At 35.4% G+C, this 15,270-nt stretch overlaps 1 protein-coding gene across 3 annotated transcripts; it reads left to right on the top strand.

Annotated features, from left to right (window-relative positions):
• On the top strand, positions 1 to 13,171 carry LOC126776551 (SWI/SNF complex subunit SMARCC2). Of its 3 annotated transcripts, none has more exons than XM_050499151.1 (20): positions 1 to 243; positions 458 to 577; positions 3,762 to 3,866; positions 6,138 to 6,306; positions 6,549 to 6,703; positions 6,966 to 7,109; positions 7,962 to 8,086; positions 8,382 to 8,488; positions 8,901 to 9,019; positions 9,329 to 9,510; positions 9,718 to 9,859; positions 9,943 to 10,063; positions 10,475 to 10,614; positions 10,811 to 11,000; positions 11,238 to 11,392; positions 11,566 to 11,680; positions 12,159 to 12,302; positions 12,455 to 12,664; positions 12,738 to 12,840; positions 12,926 to 13,171. In XM_050499151.1, exons 1-20 carry the CDS (start codon positions 127 to 129, stop codon positions 13,029 to 13,031), a joined length of 2,769 nt encoding a protein of 922 aa, XP_050355108.1. In that variant the 5' UTR covers positions 1 to 126; the 3' UTR covers positions 13,032 to 13,171. The 3 variants fall into 3 exon arrangements, with proteins under 3 accessions (XP_050355108.1, XP_050355107.1, XP_050355106.1); XM_050499150.1 differs by having other exon boundaries at positions 3,762 to 3,875; positions 10,478 to 10,614; XM_050499149.1 differs by having other exon boundaries at positions 3,762 to 3,875.
• The last annotated feature ends 2,099 nt before the right edge of the window (positions 13,172 to 15,270 follow it).

Raw genomic sequence — 15,270 nt, 5'->3', positions numbered from 1 at the left:
CAAAAACAAAGTCGGTGTATGTATCGTAGCGACGCTTGGGTTTTACATTTGGTTATATTAAGTTTTAAGAATAGTGTTAGTGTGTTTGAAGATTGAATTATAAAGTGAATTAAACTGTTCACTACAATGACAACTCTAGGCCCTAAGAAAGATGGGGGCCCGAATATCGAGTTCTTCCAATCACCGGAATCTTTGACTCAATTTGACCAAATTCGTGTGTGGTTACAAAAAAATTGCAAAAAGGTAAATAAAAGTTAGATACAATCACTGTGTATCCCTTGCCGTAGATGTTTGAATCTAATAATGAATATAAAATTAAATTCTTGCTTTCAAATTACACCTTGCTTATTTTGTGTAGTATGTTAAATGAGTTATTGAAATAAGAAAGTGTGTTTTTACTACATTAATAAATTGTTTTTCAAATGATATTAACAACATCGGTAATGATTATTTCTAGCATGTTCAAACTGATCCACCAACTAAAGAAGGTTTGGCCCAACTTGTCATCCAGCTTATTCAATACCAAGAGAATAAGTTGGGGAAAAATGCAACTGATCCTCCGTTTATGAGACTTCCAGTGAGTATAAATTATTCTACATTCTTTAACAGATAACATAAAATAGATAACAAAAAAAGCATTGCAGATTAATTATAATGTGTAGAATTATATGGTGAAGAATTCTTGAAATAAATTCTTAGGCTGAAAGTAAAAGAAAACAACATAAGCATTTTTAGTAATTAATTATTTAATTTTATAAAATACAAACAATATATTTAAAAAACACTATTTACTTTTCCTTAATATCAAATTATGTTATTTAAAATTGTTAGTTGTCAATAATTAAATTATATATAGAGATTTTTTTTTATAGTATTTTTTAATATTTGTCAGCATTAGCAAATACAAATCGATTCTCAAGTAAACCCCTTGCCCCTGTATGGGGTAAATAAAAATCAAGTGTCTGGTTCTTGAGCCAATTGTTCTGGAGTAAGAGCATTTTTACTTGTAGTCACATACAGCATTGAATAATCATCTTCACCCCACATTACTGAAGTGACTTGGTTTGCTGGTATCTCAAACTGCTTCAACAATTCTCCTGTTCTTGAGTCAACTTTGATAACCTTAAATATATTTTATATAATTAATTTGTGGTGAGGATGTAAATGCTTTACTGCTGGTCTCCTCTCCTATTAAAGAGAATATTTGAAGCTTATTTCACGATGCTGTTTCAATGACAATTAGTGGACTTTAATATAGTGGAATTTTACCTGACACATGTAGGTATCTTACCAATTTTTATCCATCGCAACTGATTGAATTTATGAATTATAAAATAAAAATCTTTTATTTGTTCCAAATACTAACTATTTAAATAACAATAATTGAAGTTTTTTTAGTTTTATATTAGTAATGTTATTTACTCCTCGTCGGTGTAAGGACCGCCATTTGCGGTAAAAGCCTTCAACTCCTTCCATCTCTCTCTCTGCTTTGTTATCCTGGGCCAAAGATTCCCAGCTGTGTTGATGATGTCATCATTCTATCTTTTCAAGGGCCTACTTCTCCTTCGTTTTTATCTCTGGGTGTCCAGTTGATCACCACTTGAGTCCATCTGTTAGAGTCCAGTCTTTGTAAATGTCCTGCCCATTTCCATTTGAGTTCTGATATTTGTTTTATGACATCTCTTGCTTTGGTAATTTTCCTTATTTTCTTATTCTCTACTCTATCTCTTAGTTTTATGTTCATAAAGCTTCGTTCTATGTTGCGCTGGCAGATCCTAATTTTTTCTATGTTATTTCTTGTTAGTGTCCATGTCTAACAGGCGTATTTGAGACAAGGCATTAAGCATGTGTTCATTGCTTTGGTTTTTAATCTCGTTGGTAGAGTTCCTTTGAATATCTCCTTCATAGCCCAGTATTTATTCCATGTGCTTTATATTCTTCTGTTTATCTCTTTACTGGTGCACTCTTTGAATGATATCAAGTGGCCAAGGTATGGTGTAGTCCTCCACATTCTATAGGAACTGATTCAAACGAAATTGAGATCTTGTTTCTGTTGGTTATAAGCTTTGTTTTTTCTTGGTTTATCTCGAGACCCACCGTAGAGCTGTGATATCTGAGTGATTGTAGCATGTTTTGTAATTGCATAGGATCTTCCGATAACACAACTATATTGTCTGCAAATCTAACGTGAATTAGATATTTACCATAAATCTTGATTCCTATTTGCTCCCGGTTTTTCGGCATATACTTTCGGGTACTGCGATGAACAGTTTGGGCGAAAACGGGTCCCCTTGTTGCACTCCTCGCTCTATCTAACTAATATCTAACTAATATCTATCGAACTAATATATAATAATTTATAGAGACAGGGCATTAGGCTTATGGGTCTATAATTCTTAATTAATTTAGGGTCTCCTTTTTTGTATATAAGTACTATTTCTGAGCACGACCACTGTTCCGGTATATTTTTCTTTCCTAATATAAGATTGAACAGCGTAGTGAGTGGTCGTATTAAGTGGTCTATACCAGCGATAATCAAGTCATTTGTCACGCCATCTGGACCTGGACTTTTATCGGTTTTTAATCTCTTAATAGATAGTTCTATCTCGCATTCCAAAAAAAGGCAATACTGGGTCCTCATTGCCTGTCGTGTGACCTGAGATCGTGTCATTCTGAGATTGTTGCTTAGCGTTTTTTTTTTTATAGAATAGGAAAACGGACGAGCGTATGGGCCACCTGATGGTAAGTGGTCACCAAAGTGCCACCAACCTTGGAAACTAAGATGTTATGTACACTGGCTCACTCACCCTTCAAACCAGAACACAACAATACCAAGTATTGCTGTTTTGCGGTAGAATATCTGATTAGTGGGTGGTACCTACCCAGAGGAACTTGCACAAAGCTCTACCAATAGAGTAGAGATCTTTGAAAAATTGTGTAGCTGTGTTCATAAGATCATTCCTATTAGTTATCAAAGATCCAGCTGCATATAACTGTGTCATAAGCTTACTATAGTGTTTTTTGAAAGCTTTTTCTACTACTCCTGTTTTTTTTCTGTTTTTTTTTTATTGGTATATAGTTCTAAGTCTGTAGTTCTTCAAGTCATCTCCAATTTTTGTATAAATTTCCTATATAATTTACTAAGTTTCATTTATTCTTGTTTCGTTTTTTTCCTTTTAGATCTTAATTCATATTTTTGTTGTTTAAGTTCTATGATATCTTGTGTGATAATTGGCTGCTTATATAGATAATTACACCCAGACTCAGGACAAACAGACATGTTCATGCACACAAATGGGCGGGCGGGAATCGAACCCACAACCTTCGGCGTGAAAGGCAAGGTATCTACCAACCACGCCAACCGGCTCGTCAACAATATTGTTTTATATATTTAGAATTATATATATTATAAGTATATTATATTTAAGTAACTTTAAATAACTTTAATAGAGATAAAAGTCCATGAAAATGAAACTTTGGTTTAAAAATTTATAATATATGTTTTTTTGTTTTTTTACTTACCAATAGAAATAATAGAATAGAATAGAACATAAAACATTGATTTATTGTAAACACCAGGTAATTTCATTTGATACTGACACGGGATGTACTTTTAATTCTGGATTTTTATAATTTTACTTGGTTAACAGTTATAAATATGTATCCAATAAGCATTGGAATGAGCTGCAAACAGATATCATATTATTAATGTTAATAAAATTAATTTACAAACATTAATAATAATATTATAATCGTTCCAGATGAAAGTGTTCATGGACATGAAACCGGGCGGATCCCTGTGCACGGTGCTCGCCACCATGTTCCGCTTCAAGTCGGAGCAACGGTGGCGCAAGTTCGACTTCCAGGTCGGTAAGGTATGCACCCGCACGCTGCCTCGCTCACCGCCCCCGCAGACCGCAGCCCCCGCCCCGCAGACCCGCCGCAAGGCATAACAATGCATCTATTGACACGTGTCTCGCGATGTGTGTGTGCAGCACGAATACACATTATGCACATTTCAAACCCAAAAAATTACATTGAAGGTTTAAACTTGCTCTAAAATTTTGATAAAATTTGATAATCAACAAATTTTCTGTCTTGTTTTATATTTCAACAACGATCAATGGTAGGTTAAAGTTGATATGACTTAAATTGTAGAGCATAAAAAAAAAACAAAATTTATTCCTTTTTTCATAAGAAATCTTGGTCGTCAATTAAAAGTTAAAAAAATAATTTTATTTCTCCACAACACCTGAAAATAGCCTTCTCGGTTAACGAGCATTTCTAGACCATAATTCCGACGTAATGATTAGACTAGATAATAGACATAAGAATGTCTAAATGTTTTTAAAAGAACAAAACATGTTATTCTTAAAATTTTCAATAATAATTTCAATCTAAAAGTAAAAACCGTAATTGAAGCTGTTTTATTAAATGTATAATTTCTTTATGACATCATGTCAATTAATTGTCAAAGTTGTTTATTTGTCTTTACTGCTCTGATTGGAGTAGGCTATAATTAAAATATCCGTAACAGCCTGTGGATGTCCCACTGCTGGGCTAAAGGCCTCCTCTCTTCTTTTTGAGGAGAAGGTTTGGAGATTATTCCACCACGCTGCTCCAATGCGGGTTGGTGGAATACACGTGTGGCAGAATTTCAGTGAAATTTGACAGATGCAGTTTTCTTCACATTTTCCTTCACCGTCAAGCACGAGGTGAACAAATTAAGCACATGAAATTTCAGTGGTGCTTGCCCTGGTTTGAACCCACGATCATCGGTTAAGATTCACGCGTTCTTACCACTGGGCCATCTCGGCTCTTCAAATAAGATATAATAATGTCAAAAAATTTAAGCAATAAGAAACACAATTTGAATAAATAATAATAATAATAACATTTGAATTCTTAAATTTTGCCATTGAGAATAATATAATATATTTTTTATAATTATAATAATGATAAAAATAATTATAATACTTTTAATTTTTTCTATTGTTCGTCATAGTTTTGGTAGTCGTAAGAATTATATATGCTTAAATCGCGAGACGCGTGTCCTTTGCTAGTCCAATCGCACGATATTGTGGGTATGATAATATAAGTCATTAACAATTACATTACACAATACACTATAAAACAAAATTACATTATTTCCTAATAAGAAGTCATTTTAAAACAGCACAATTTTTATAAATATTAAACGCATGATGTTTTGTTACTCAAATTTAAATTCATTTGGTATTAAGACTATAAAATAAATTGATTAAATTTTATTTAAAGAATTTCAAAATACAATTAAAAACGAAGCGTTAATTGAAATTATTGCAGTAATTCAGTACCAAGAATGCTCAATCTAAATTTTTATTTTTTTCTTAAATTGAAAGCACAAGTGATACATGCAAATGGACACAATATTATTATTGTTAAAACACATTCCGACGCTGAGTGAATGCGTTCCTGACAGGTCCGTGAGTCGTGACCAAGAGGGCGATGCAACGTTTATGTGGACAAGAAAATATAAGATATTACTATCGCATAATTGTCTAACTATCGAATAATATAATTATAAACTATTACTAAATAATTATAATCCACACTTATACATAGTAATACATAGTCGACTGTTTATTTGGACGCATTCTCTTAGCGGTAGGACATTTAACATCTCTCACAACTTCCTAAATATCAGAATCTGTATATATTCTTTCATTTCTCATGCTCATTTCACGCAATGTTCCATTCTGTTCCGGGATCCTTGGGAAATAAATGTGAAATAATTTATTTTTTAAATAATATAATATATATTGTGTTACGTGTGTTTTCATAACATTTTGTTTTTGTCACTAATTAATTATGTGAATCGTGTCTCACTTTTCATTGTTGCATGCATTGTTTTTAAAGACTTACAAATTCTATTTGCTTGTGATATTTATTATGTGTCAATTTATTTTGTATAATCGTTATATTCGTAAATTTTGTTTATAGATATTGAGATTATTTGTAGATAAGTTTTTGAAAGTTATAAATTTAATTTGATAAAAAAAAGTCCAAAATATTTTGAACAATAATTATGGAATGTATCACCTACTAACACTTTAACCTCTCTTCTCTTCCCCCTCCCCTCTTTCTACCATTTGCAGAATCCATCGCGCAAAGACCTGAACGTGCAGATGATGATGGAAATCGAATCTTCTCTGCTGGGAGCTGAAGTAATACGCTCACCCTGCATCTTCATACGTCCAGAAGTAGACAAAGCCACCGCTAATAAAGTCAAGGATATAATTGTGAATCATCAGGGAGAAATTTGCGGTGAGATATCTTAAGACAATTAAGTAAAAAAGTAAAGCCTGTGAATGTGTTCTCTTCTTTTGTAGAGTATACTCTGGTCTATTGCGAGTCGGTGAATACACATGTGGCATAATTGCTCCGGCACCTTTATTATGGTCACTGTTTTTTTATAAAATTGATAGTGGCGGCTATCCGTGGTTAAGATCTCGGCTTGTTATTTAATATAATATTAATAAAGGTAATGAATACAATATATTTTTCAGAGGATGAAGAAGATGCAACGCATATAATTCATCCCGCGGTAGATCCTCTCGAGGAAGAGTACGCCCGGCCAGTATTCAGACGTGGGAACAGCGTCCTTGTACATTGGTACTATTTCCCGGACAGCCACGACACCTGGGCACAGTCGGATCTACCGGCAAGTATAATTAGTGAACCAGATTTTTTTCATGATAATTTTTAGACCATAACGCATTGAGGTATAAGAAAAATATAACGCCTTCAGAGCTTTGGATATAAGAAGAATATGTAATACCTTTTGAATATAATGTATAAATAATAATTTAAATTATCTCTTAAAGACAACATTTGTCGAGAAAATAAGCATTAATATTACAAGTACATTATTCTTTAATGAAATTAGTACATCTTATGTTCTTCTATTTACAATTGTGTGCTAGGTGGATGTGCCGGAAAATGTGAGTTGGGAGTGTAACCGTGCGGAACCGTGGCGGGTGTCGGCCACGTGGGCGCTCGACCTGCCGCAGTACAACGAGTGGATGAACGAAGAGGACTATGAAGTTGACGTTAATGGCAAGAAAAAGGTGTTACTACTTATATGTATTGTGTACAGTAACAGCCTGTTAATGTCCCACTGCTGCGCTAAGGCCTCCACTGCCTTTTGAGGAGAAGGTTTGGAGCTTATTCCACCACGCTGCTCCAATGCGGGTTGGTAGAATACACATGTGGCAGAATTTCAATGAAATTAGACACGCATGTTTCTTCACGATATTTTCCTTCACCGTCAAGCACGAGATGAATTATAAACACAAATTAAGCACATGAAAATTCAGTGGTGCTTGCCCGGGCTTGAACCCACGATCATCGGTTAAGATTCACGCGTTCTAAACACTAGGCCATCTCGACTCTACTCGACGTACTATGTATGTATGTTTAACCGCAGATTTGATTTCGTATGATTGATTTTAAATGTTTAACCTTTCTAATTATTATTCTAATTAAATAATAATCTTAATCATGTAGTAACAAATCATGCGCAAAAACCCAAAAAAATTTATTATATAGATTTTCCACTCATTTATAATAACTTTATGTTTGCAATGTTTGTTTGTCTGAATAAATGTTTTTTTATTCTTGTTCTTGCGAGCAACGATGCGAGTTCCAAATCGGATCCCATTATAACTGTGAGATTTGTAGCTAACAACACATTCATAATATATTTTAGCATATTCGATACAATTTATGACAAAAAGTAAAACCCAAACCCATAACTTATATTCTTATTATACTTACAAATACAAGACGTCTAAACATTATATATTTTAAGTTCATCAATGATATTTGCAACAAATGAGTTTATTAGTAAAATTACCACGGAACAATTTTTCGAGTATAATACCCGTATTCGTTTTTTCTAATTTTATTGTATATCTAAGGTACACAAGTTGAGGCTGTCAGTTGACGATCTTATCCCCGGATCTGAACCGTCAGGGAAGAGCAAAAAAGGCAAGAGGAAGCGGTCCCCCTCACCGCCGCCACAGAAGCACGGGAAGAGAAAGAGGTACGAGTATTTGAGTTACCTCTCATATCGGGATATATAAAATAAATAATTTATTTAATCCAAACGATTTATTTCGTAAAAAAAATACAATACTTTATCAAACATGGTAAATACACATAAATCTAAAATTATTTGTACAAATTAAATATTTAGGTAAATTTAAACAAAGATATAATGAATCCATTTTTTAGCCTGTTTTTAGGAAAACGAAATAACAATAGAAAATCACAAACGCAAATTAGTTAATAAGTAAAATTAATTACATGTAAGTGTTTTTATTCAACTTTTGGCTTAGTCGTGTGGCAAAGCGTCGCGACAACGACGGCGATGAAGAAGAGGATAACGCGTCCAGAGACAATACTGACGTCGCGCCCACACCTGAGAGCGAGCGCTCCACAGACAGTTAGTCATCATTTATAATTTTATTTTTATCATTAAAGAGTTGTGGCCACACCACCTACAGTTTCCCTTGCTTAGTATTTTCTAGTAAATAATTCTTACACGTGTGACATTTATATGGTTACAAAATCATAAGACAACTTCCCCCCCCCCCCCCGGCGTCAACGGCGTCCTAAGCCGAGGTCCGACCTCACAAGCGGCACCCTTAGGATGTCCGTTTCCCTTGAGCCCCTTATGTTACTCCCAACATCCGGCTCGCCAACAGCTATACACAATCCGAAAAAAGAGCGGCAGTACACATTTTACTAATTGCCAGTCATGGTTTAATTTGTAATAAAATAAAAAGCCTCGTGGTATGTGGTCAGTGCCGTTAGCCATTGTCCCGAGCCGTAGTCAGTACAAGTGGTTCCCTCAGCGCCGGCGCCGGCGGCGGCGGCCGAGCCCAGCGCGCCGCCCGACGCGCCCGCCACGCCCGCGCCCGCCATGGACGCGCACGACGACTCGCAGGGCAAGCACAGCGACTCCAACACGCAGGTACTGCGCCGCCGCCCGAGCGGACGGCCAGCGCAAGGCTATATCCTTTCTTTTAAAATGATGTGGTTTATTTTACCGTGAAAAAACGGAACTATAAATAATATAATGATTAAACAAATCTGTATTTCTGTTTTCATATAAATTAATTATCATATACATATAATCGTTATTATAAAAAACAATTAAATTCATATATTAAATAATAATATTTACCATTTTGATGTCAATTCTAAATATTTTGGATTTATTAATATTTAAACGACAATATATTACAAAGTAATTTTTTAAACCTTATGACGAACTCAACAGGAGATGCTAACTAAAGAAGAATTGGAAGACAACGTCACAGATCAGACTCATCACATAGTGGTGCCGTCCTACTCGGCGTGGTTTGACTACAACTCCATACACACCATCGAGAAAAGAGCGTTACCAGAGTTCTTCAACAATAAGAACAAGTCGAAGACTCCCGAAATATATTTGGCATATAGGTATGTTTTTTATAATAAAAAAAAAATATATAAATATTTTTTTTTGACATAATAATTTATTATACTGGCAATTATACCAATATCAAATAGAAGTCTAAGTTAAATAGCCCGTCGGTGTATATTCATGATGTGCATAATAAATCGTATAAAGCAATAAACGGATTTATCAATGAAAACAATCGTCTATGTGTATGTGTCGTGCCGCAGGAACTTCATGCTGGACACATATCGCCTGAACCCGACGGAGTACCTCACGAGCACGGCGTGTCGGCGCAACCTGGCGGGCGACGTGTGCGCCATCATGCGCGTGCACGGCTTCCTCGAGCAGTGGGGACTCGTCAACTACCAGGTCATACTCGCGGATTCTGATTTTGGGAACGATTTGATTTGATAATTACTTGTAAATTATAAAAATATATTTTTGTATCCTAGGTGGAAACCGAGTCTCGCCCGACAGCCATGGGTCCGCCGCCCACGTCTCATTTCCACGTGCTGTCCGATACTCCGTCCGGTTTGCAGCCGTTGCAGGCGAGACCTGCGCAGCCTAGACCAGGTACAACCATGAAAACTTTTTTTTTTTTCATTTGTCGACGTCGGATACTATAATATATAACAATAAATTTATTTTGTCTAAAAATCAGATTTTTTAGTAAATTGATAATTACCGCATGTGGTAAATCTCGAAGGTACTTAACGAACTCATTGTAATTCTAATATATAAACGCTAAGATAGTTGTCACCATTACATCTCTGAATACTTGAGAATATTGCAGTATGCACATTTGTAATGTTCACTCAACTTTCAACTTACATGTGTTACAATACGTTCCTTTGTATTGTTTCATTATAGATTTTCTCTTGGTGAATGCCCTTTTAAGGTTTAATATCATAATTAAATCGTACATTATAATTAGCCATACCGAGGTATAACTAGTCAACAAACTACTTATGCGCCGTATTCCAGCAGAGAACGTAGCGGTGCCGAAGGTGGAGGCTGGCCTTCCCAACGGCGCGGAGGCGGGCGCGCCCGTGAAGGTCGAACCCAACGTCAAGCCGGAGCCCACCATCGAGCTGGGCACCGCACCAGGACTCAAAATGGACCAAGTAACTTGTTACAATTATATTCTTATATGTCATTCATATAAAAATATCATAGTAAGATGTAATTATATCGATAGAAAATGTTTAACTTTTGGCATATAATCTTACTGCCTGCAAACAAAGAAATGAAATATTGTTCCTATTTCTACATGCCAGTCTTATTACAAATTGGTCTTAATATAAATTTTGTATATGTCAGTACCGTGGTGGAGCCCGGGGTCGCGAATGGACAGAACAGGAGACCCTCCTGCTACTGGAAGCGCTGGAATTGCACCGAGACGACTGGAACCGTGTAGCGGCACACGTAGGCTCCAGGACACACGATGAGTGTATCCTTCACTTCCTGAGGCTGCCCATTGAGGACCCATATTTGAATGATACCTCAGCTAGTAAGTTATTTTTGTGTATAAAAATATATGTATAATTATGTAAAATGTGTATCTGTTACATATTTCTATTGGAATGTTAAAAACGTATCGATATGTCCAAAGCTAATGTAAACAAATTTACATTCATAAAAATAAATTGTGTGTATTTCTATATGTACATAAATAAACACTTAAAGTGATAATAAATATATATTGAAAGTTGATATTAACCCTACATAACAAATAATTTTATCGCAGGTGGTGTTCTTGGTCCATTAGCATATCAACCCATTCCATTCAGTAAGACCGGCAATCCCGTGATGAGTACAGTTGCCTTCCTGGCTTCCGTAGTCGATCCGCGAATCGCTTCAAAAGCCACTAGAGCAGCTATGGATGAATTTTCTGCTATTAAGGTAAACATTTTGATGTTAATGATGTTTTCGTTACAATCGTTATGTCTTCACATCAGAATCTAAAACTTAAGAATTCTAGAAATTAAAATAATTTAAGTGTAAATCAAGTTCAGTATGACGTAAACGGCTCAAACACAATAATAGTGCCGTAACATACTAGTGACGTTGTGCAGGACGAGGTGCCAGCGGCCATGATGGAGGCGCACGTGAAGGCGGCCGGCGCGCACGGGCCCGCCGCCGCGCTCGCCGCCACCGGCATCGCCGGCACCGCGCCCGCCGCGCCCGCAGGTACCGCACCGACACCGACACCGACACCGACACCGACACCTCGAGCTCACGACGCCGTGGTGGCGGCGCACGTGACGTGACACAAAACGTGACAAAAAAAGATAACATAAAAAATCTGCGCTGAAAAATTTAACATCCTCCTTCAGGAAGGTTATGGAATTATGACGTAGATGTAGTGTTTGAATATATGAATAAGTAGCAGCAATGGCTGCCATGAAGCCAGGATGAAGTTTATTATGGGACATTTTCAGGGTTAAGAAAAATCAAACTAAAAATTGAGCTGTTAGACGAATGTTTTGAAATAAATATTGTATACTTCTATTTGATCATAATATTTCTATTCCGTTTAAAATGTTAATGATGTTAATGTAAAATAGAATATAATTCACATTTGCTTTTTATTCTTAATGATAATGTATTTTTTTGTCAACTCTTGCTAATTATATATATTATATTATTCTTCTTTAATTAAATGCAGTAGAGAAAAAAGAAGGTTCAGAAGTAAAACAAGAAGCAATGGAAGTGGATGGAGAGGGTGAAGCAAAAGTTAAAGAGGAGCCGGCAGAGGCGCCGCCAGCAGACGAGGCCAAAGAGACCAAAGACGATGCTACCCCGCCCCCAGGTTAGTGGGCATGGTCAATGATGAATATCAAATTACCAATAGAAAATTGTATATCTTGATTTGTATTAAATAACGAAAAACTTTTGTCATCTTAGTTAGAAAGAAGCACATATAATTTTAACACCAACCAGATAACATGTATTGTATCACAGAAGCGCCAGCAGCGGTAGACTCCAAAGTGCAGTCAGCAGCGGCGGCGGCACTTGCGGCTGCAGCAGTGAAGGCGAAGCATCTCGCGGGAGTCGAGGAGCGCAAGATCAAGTCCCTGGTGGCTCTACTCGTCGAGACGCAGATGAAAAAGCTGGAGATCAAGCTGAGACACTTCGAGGAGCTCGAGGCGACGATGGAGCGGGAGAGAGAAGGTCAGCATTTTTTACAATTCAAGTTGCCGTGACTACTTAACTTATCATTATTAACCTAATTAATCATTCCTAGGTCTCGAGTATCAACGGCAGCAGTTGATACAGGAACGTCAACAGTTCCACTTGGAACAGTTGAAGGCGGCAGAGTTCCGTGCGAGAAATCACGCTATTCAAAGGTACGAACCATTTTCATGACAAATTCCAGTAATTTCTTCCCGATTGTAATGGACGAGAGTATAATTTGTCGATATCCGTGCGCAGACTGCAGGCGGAATCGGGCGGCGCGGCGGTGGCGAGCGCGGCGCCGGGCGCGCCGGACGCGCCGCCCGCAGACGCGCCGCAGCCGCCGCCCGCGCACCACGCCTGAGCCGGCTCCTACACGGACATATAGTGACCCGTTTGCAGTGTCCGCTAAATGTGACAATGCACCGCTGTAGATTAATGGATGTTTTGCATAAAAATATCGGTGTGGGAATTATTAATGTATGGAGTGCATTTAAATTATTACTACTCATGTATTCCAATTTTTTTACCATTTTCCTGTTTATTTACAAGTTTTAATTGAGAAACGATTCGCGAGATAAAAATTATCAGGCTTTGTAATCACGTGTTTCTACGTGAGATATGGTGTTAGATCCGGTTAATCTGCTTACATTACTTAAATCTACCCATTTAAGTAATGTCAGCAAGATTAAATACCACTAGCGGTTACAAGGAAAAACGTAATCAATAAAACCCAATTATTTCACGCGGCTTTTAATATTGTAGTGATAGAAACTCATCATGTAACTCATACATGACGAGTTCCTACGACCCAAATCCGGTCGCTGATAACACGTGATTGATTGGATCTTGAAAAATTTATCGCTCATTTAAATTACAGCTTATATCTATATAATCAATTAAATTATATTTATTTAAAAAATACAATACAAATATGTTAATAGATTTTTTGTCATTTTATGAATTAAAAAACAAATTATTAATTGTTTTTTGGAAATTTTGATAAATACATTTGTAATAGTACCTAAAGCAAAAAAATATTAATTATTACTAAGTAATGCGTTATATATATAATACATATATATATATATATATATATATATATATATATATATATATATATCGTGAACAATTTACACATAATTTACAGTGTTACAATGTCACGATTAACAAAATTATATGCTTAAGTATTATATCGTGTGTCGTATCTTAGTAATCATTTTACTGAACGTTAAACACGATTTCAGTGTATATTATATTTTCATCTTGTTTTTCATAAAAAAATATATATACAAAGAATCTCCAGTAACAATAAATACTATAAAATTTTATTAAATTGATTAGCGATGATGATAATCCGGATTTTTTCGATTCGATTTTTGCGATAAATACAGAAATATATAAGAACTTAATTACATTTTAATTGCTAATATTTAATATTATTTTTCTAACTCTTATTTAAATCAAAAAATCCCTGTAAGGATTATTCATAGAATTTTCTACTCTACAACAAAATGACATTCTTAGAAGCACTATATGACTCATATATAGAATTGTCTTAATATTTCAATATAACATATTTCGTTTAATGTATTAATAATTAATGTAGGATGTTATTCAAGTTTAATTTGTCTTTTTGCTTTGAGTATATTGTAAATAGATAAATAAATGTAAGCTCGTAGGAATTACCTGTAACGTCATGTTATATAAAATAAATGATAAATATGAATATGTGTTTTATTCAGGGTTGAAAATGAAATATTTATAAGTAATATATAAATATCCGATATTAATTATATTCAAAGTTAAGTTTTACATTTGGGTTATATGATATTTTAATATTAATTATAAATAACAATCAATGTAAAATATTTTTTGAGATTGTATATCTAAGTTTTCCTACTTAGCTTTATTTCTAGTTCTTTCATTTTATTCGATTTACTTTAAAACTTCAGTTTATTGTTAGACATTTGTCGTCCAAACCCGGGATTCGACCTGGATCTGTATAAAGCCTTATAGGCTAGTTAATATGGCAGTCAAAATAATTATGAACCTTATAGTTGTATTATAAGGTTTAAGTTGTAATAATAGCTATCAGTATTTCATGAAATTCAGTAAATCATCGGATGTTGAGTAAAGTAGTAACAGCCTGATAATGTCCCACTGCTGGGCTAAGGGCTGGGAGAGGATGCTCCCTTTTTTGAGGAGAAGGTTTTGAGCTTATTCCACCACGCTGCTCCAATGCGGGTTGGTAGAATACACATGTGACATAATTTCAATAAAATTAGACACATGCAGGTTTCCCCACGATGTTTTCCATCACCGTCAAGCACGAGTTGAATCATAAACACAAATTAAGCACATGGAAATTCAGTGGTGCTTGCCCGGGCTTGAACCCACGATCATCGGTTAAGATTGACACGTTCTAACCACTAGGCCATCTCGACTTGTTTGTTGAGTATGGATGATAAAAATCATTATGATATAGATAAGTATCAAAATTAATTGTTATATACCTATATCCACCAATATATACATATATCAGCGAACCCTGATTTTATTGTTCTGCCTTTTTTCGTTTTACTACGCATTGTAAAGACGTA

This window comes from Nymphalis io, chromosome 20 (assembly GCF_905147045.1).
Source record: "Nymphalis io chromosome 20, ilAglIoxx1.1, whole genome shotgun sequence".
Taxonomy (NCBI): Eukaryota; Metazoa; Arthropoda; class Insecta; order Lepidoptera; family Nymphalidae; genus Nymphalis; species Nymphalis io.
Note: the sequence above shows the minus strand (reverse complement) of the source record. Positions and strands in the feature narration are given on the sequence as shown.

What these genes read in the sequence shown, in the direction of transcription:
- LOC126776551 (XM_050499149.1), top strand. Translation starts at nt 127, where the DNA reads ATGACAACTCTAGGCCCTAAGAAAGATGGGGGCCCGAATATCGAGTTC. An exon ending in GAGCGAGCGCTCCACAGACA is followed by an intron (nt 8,489 to 8,900) that starts GTTAGTCATCAT and finishes TGGTTCCCTCAG; the next exon opens with CGCCGGCGCCGGCGGCGGCG. An exon ending in GGGGACTCGTCAACTACCAG is followed by an intron (nt 9,860 to 9,942) that starts GTCATACTCGCG and finishes TTTGTATCCTAG; the next exon opens with GTGGAAACCGAGTCTCGCCC.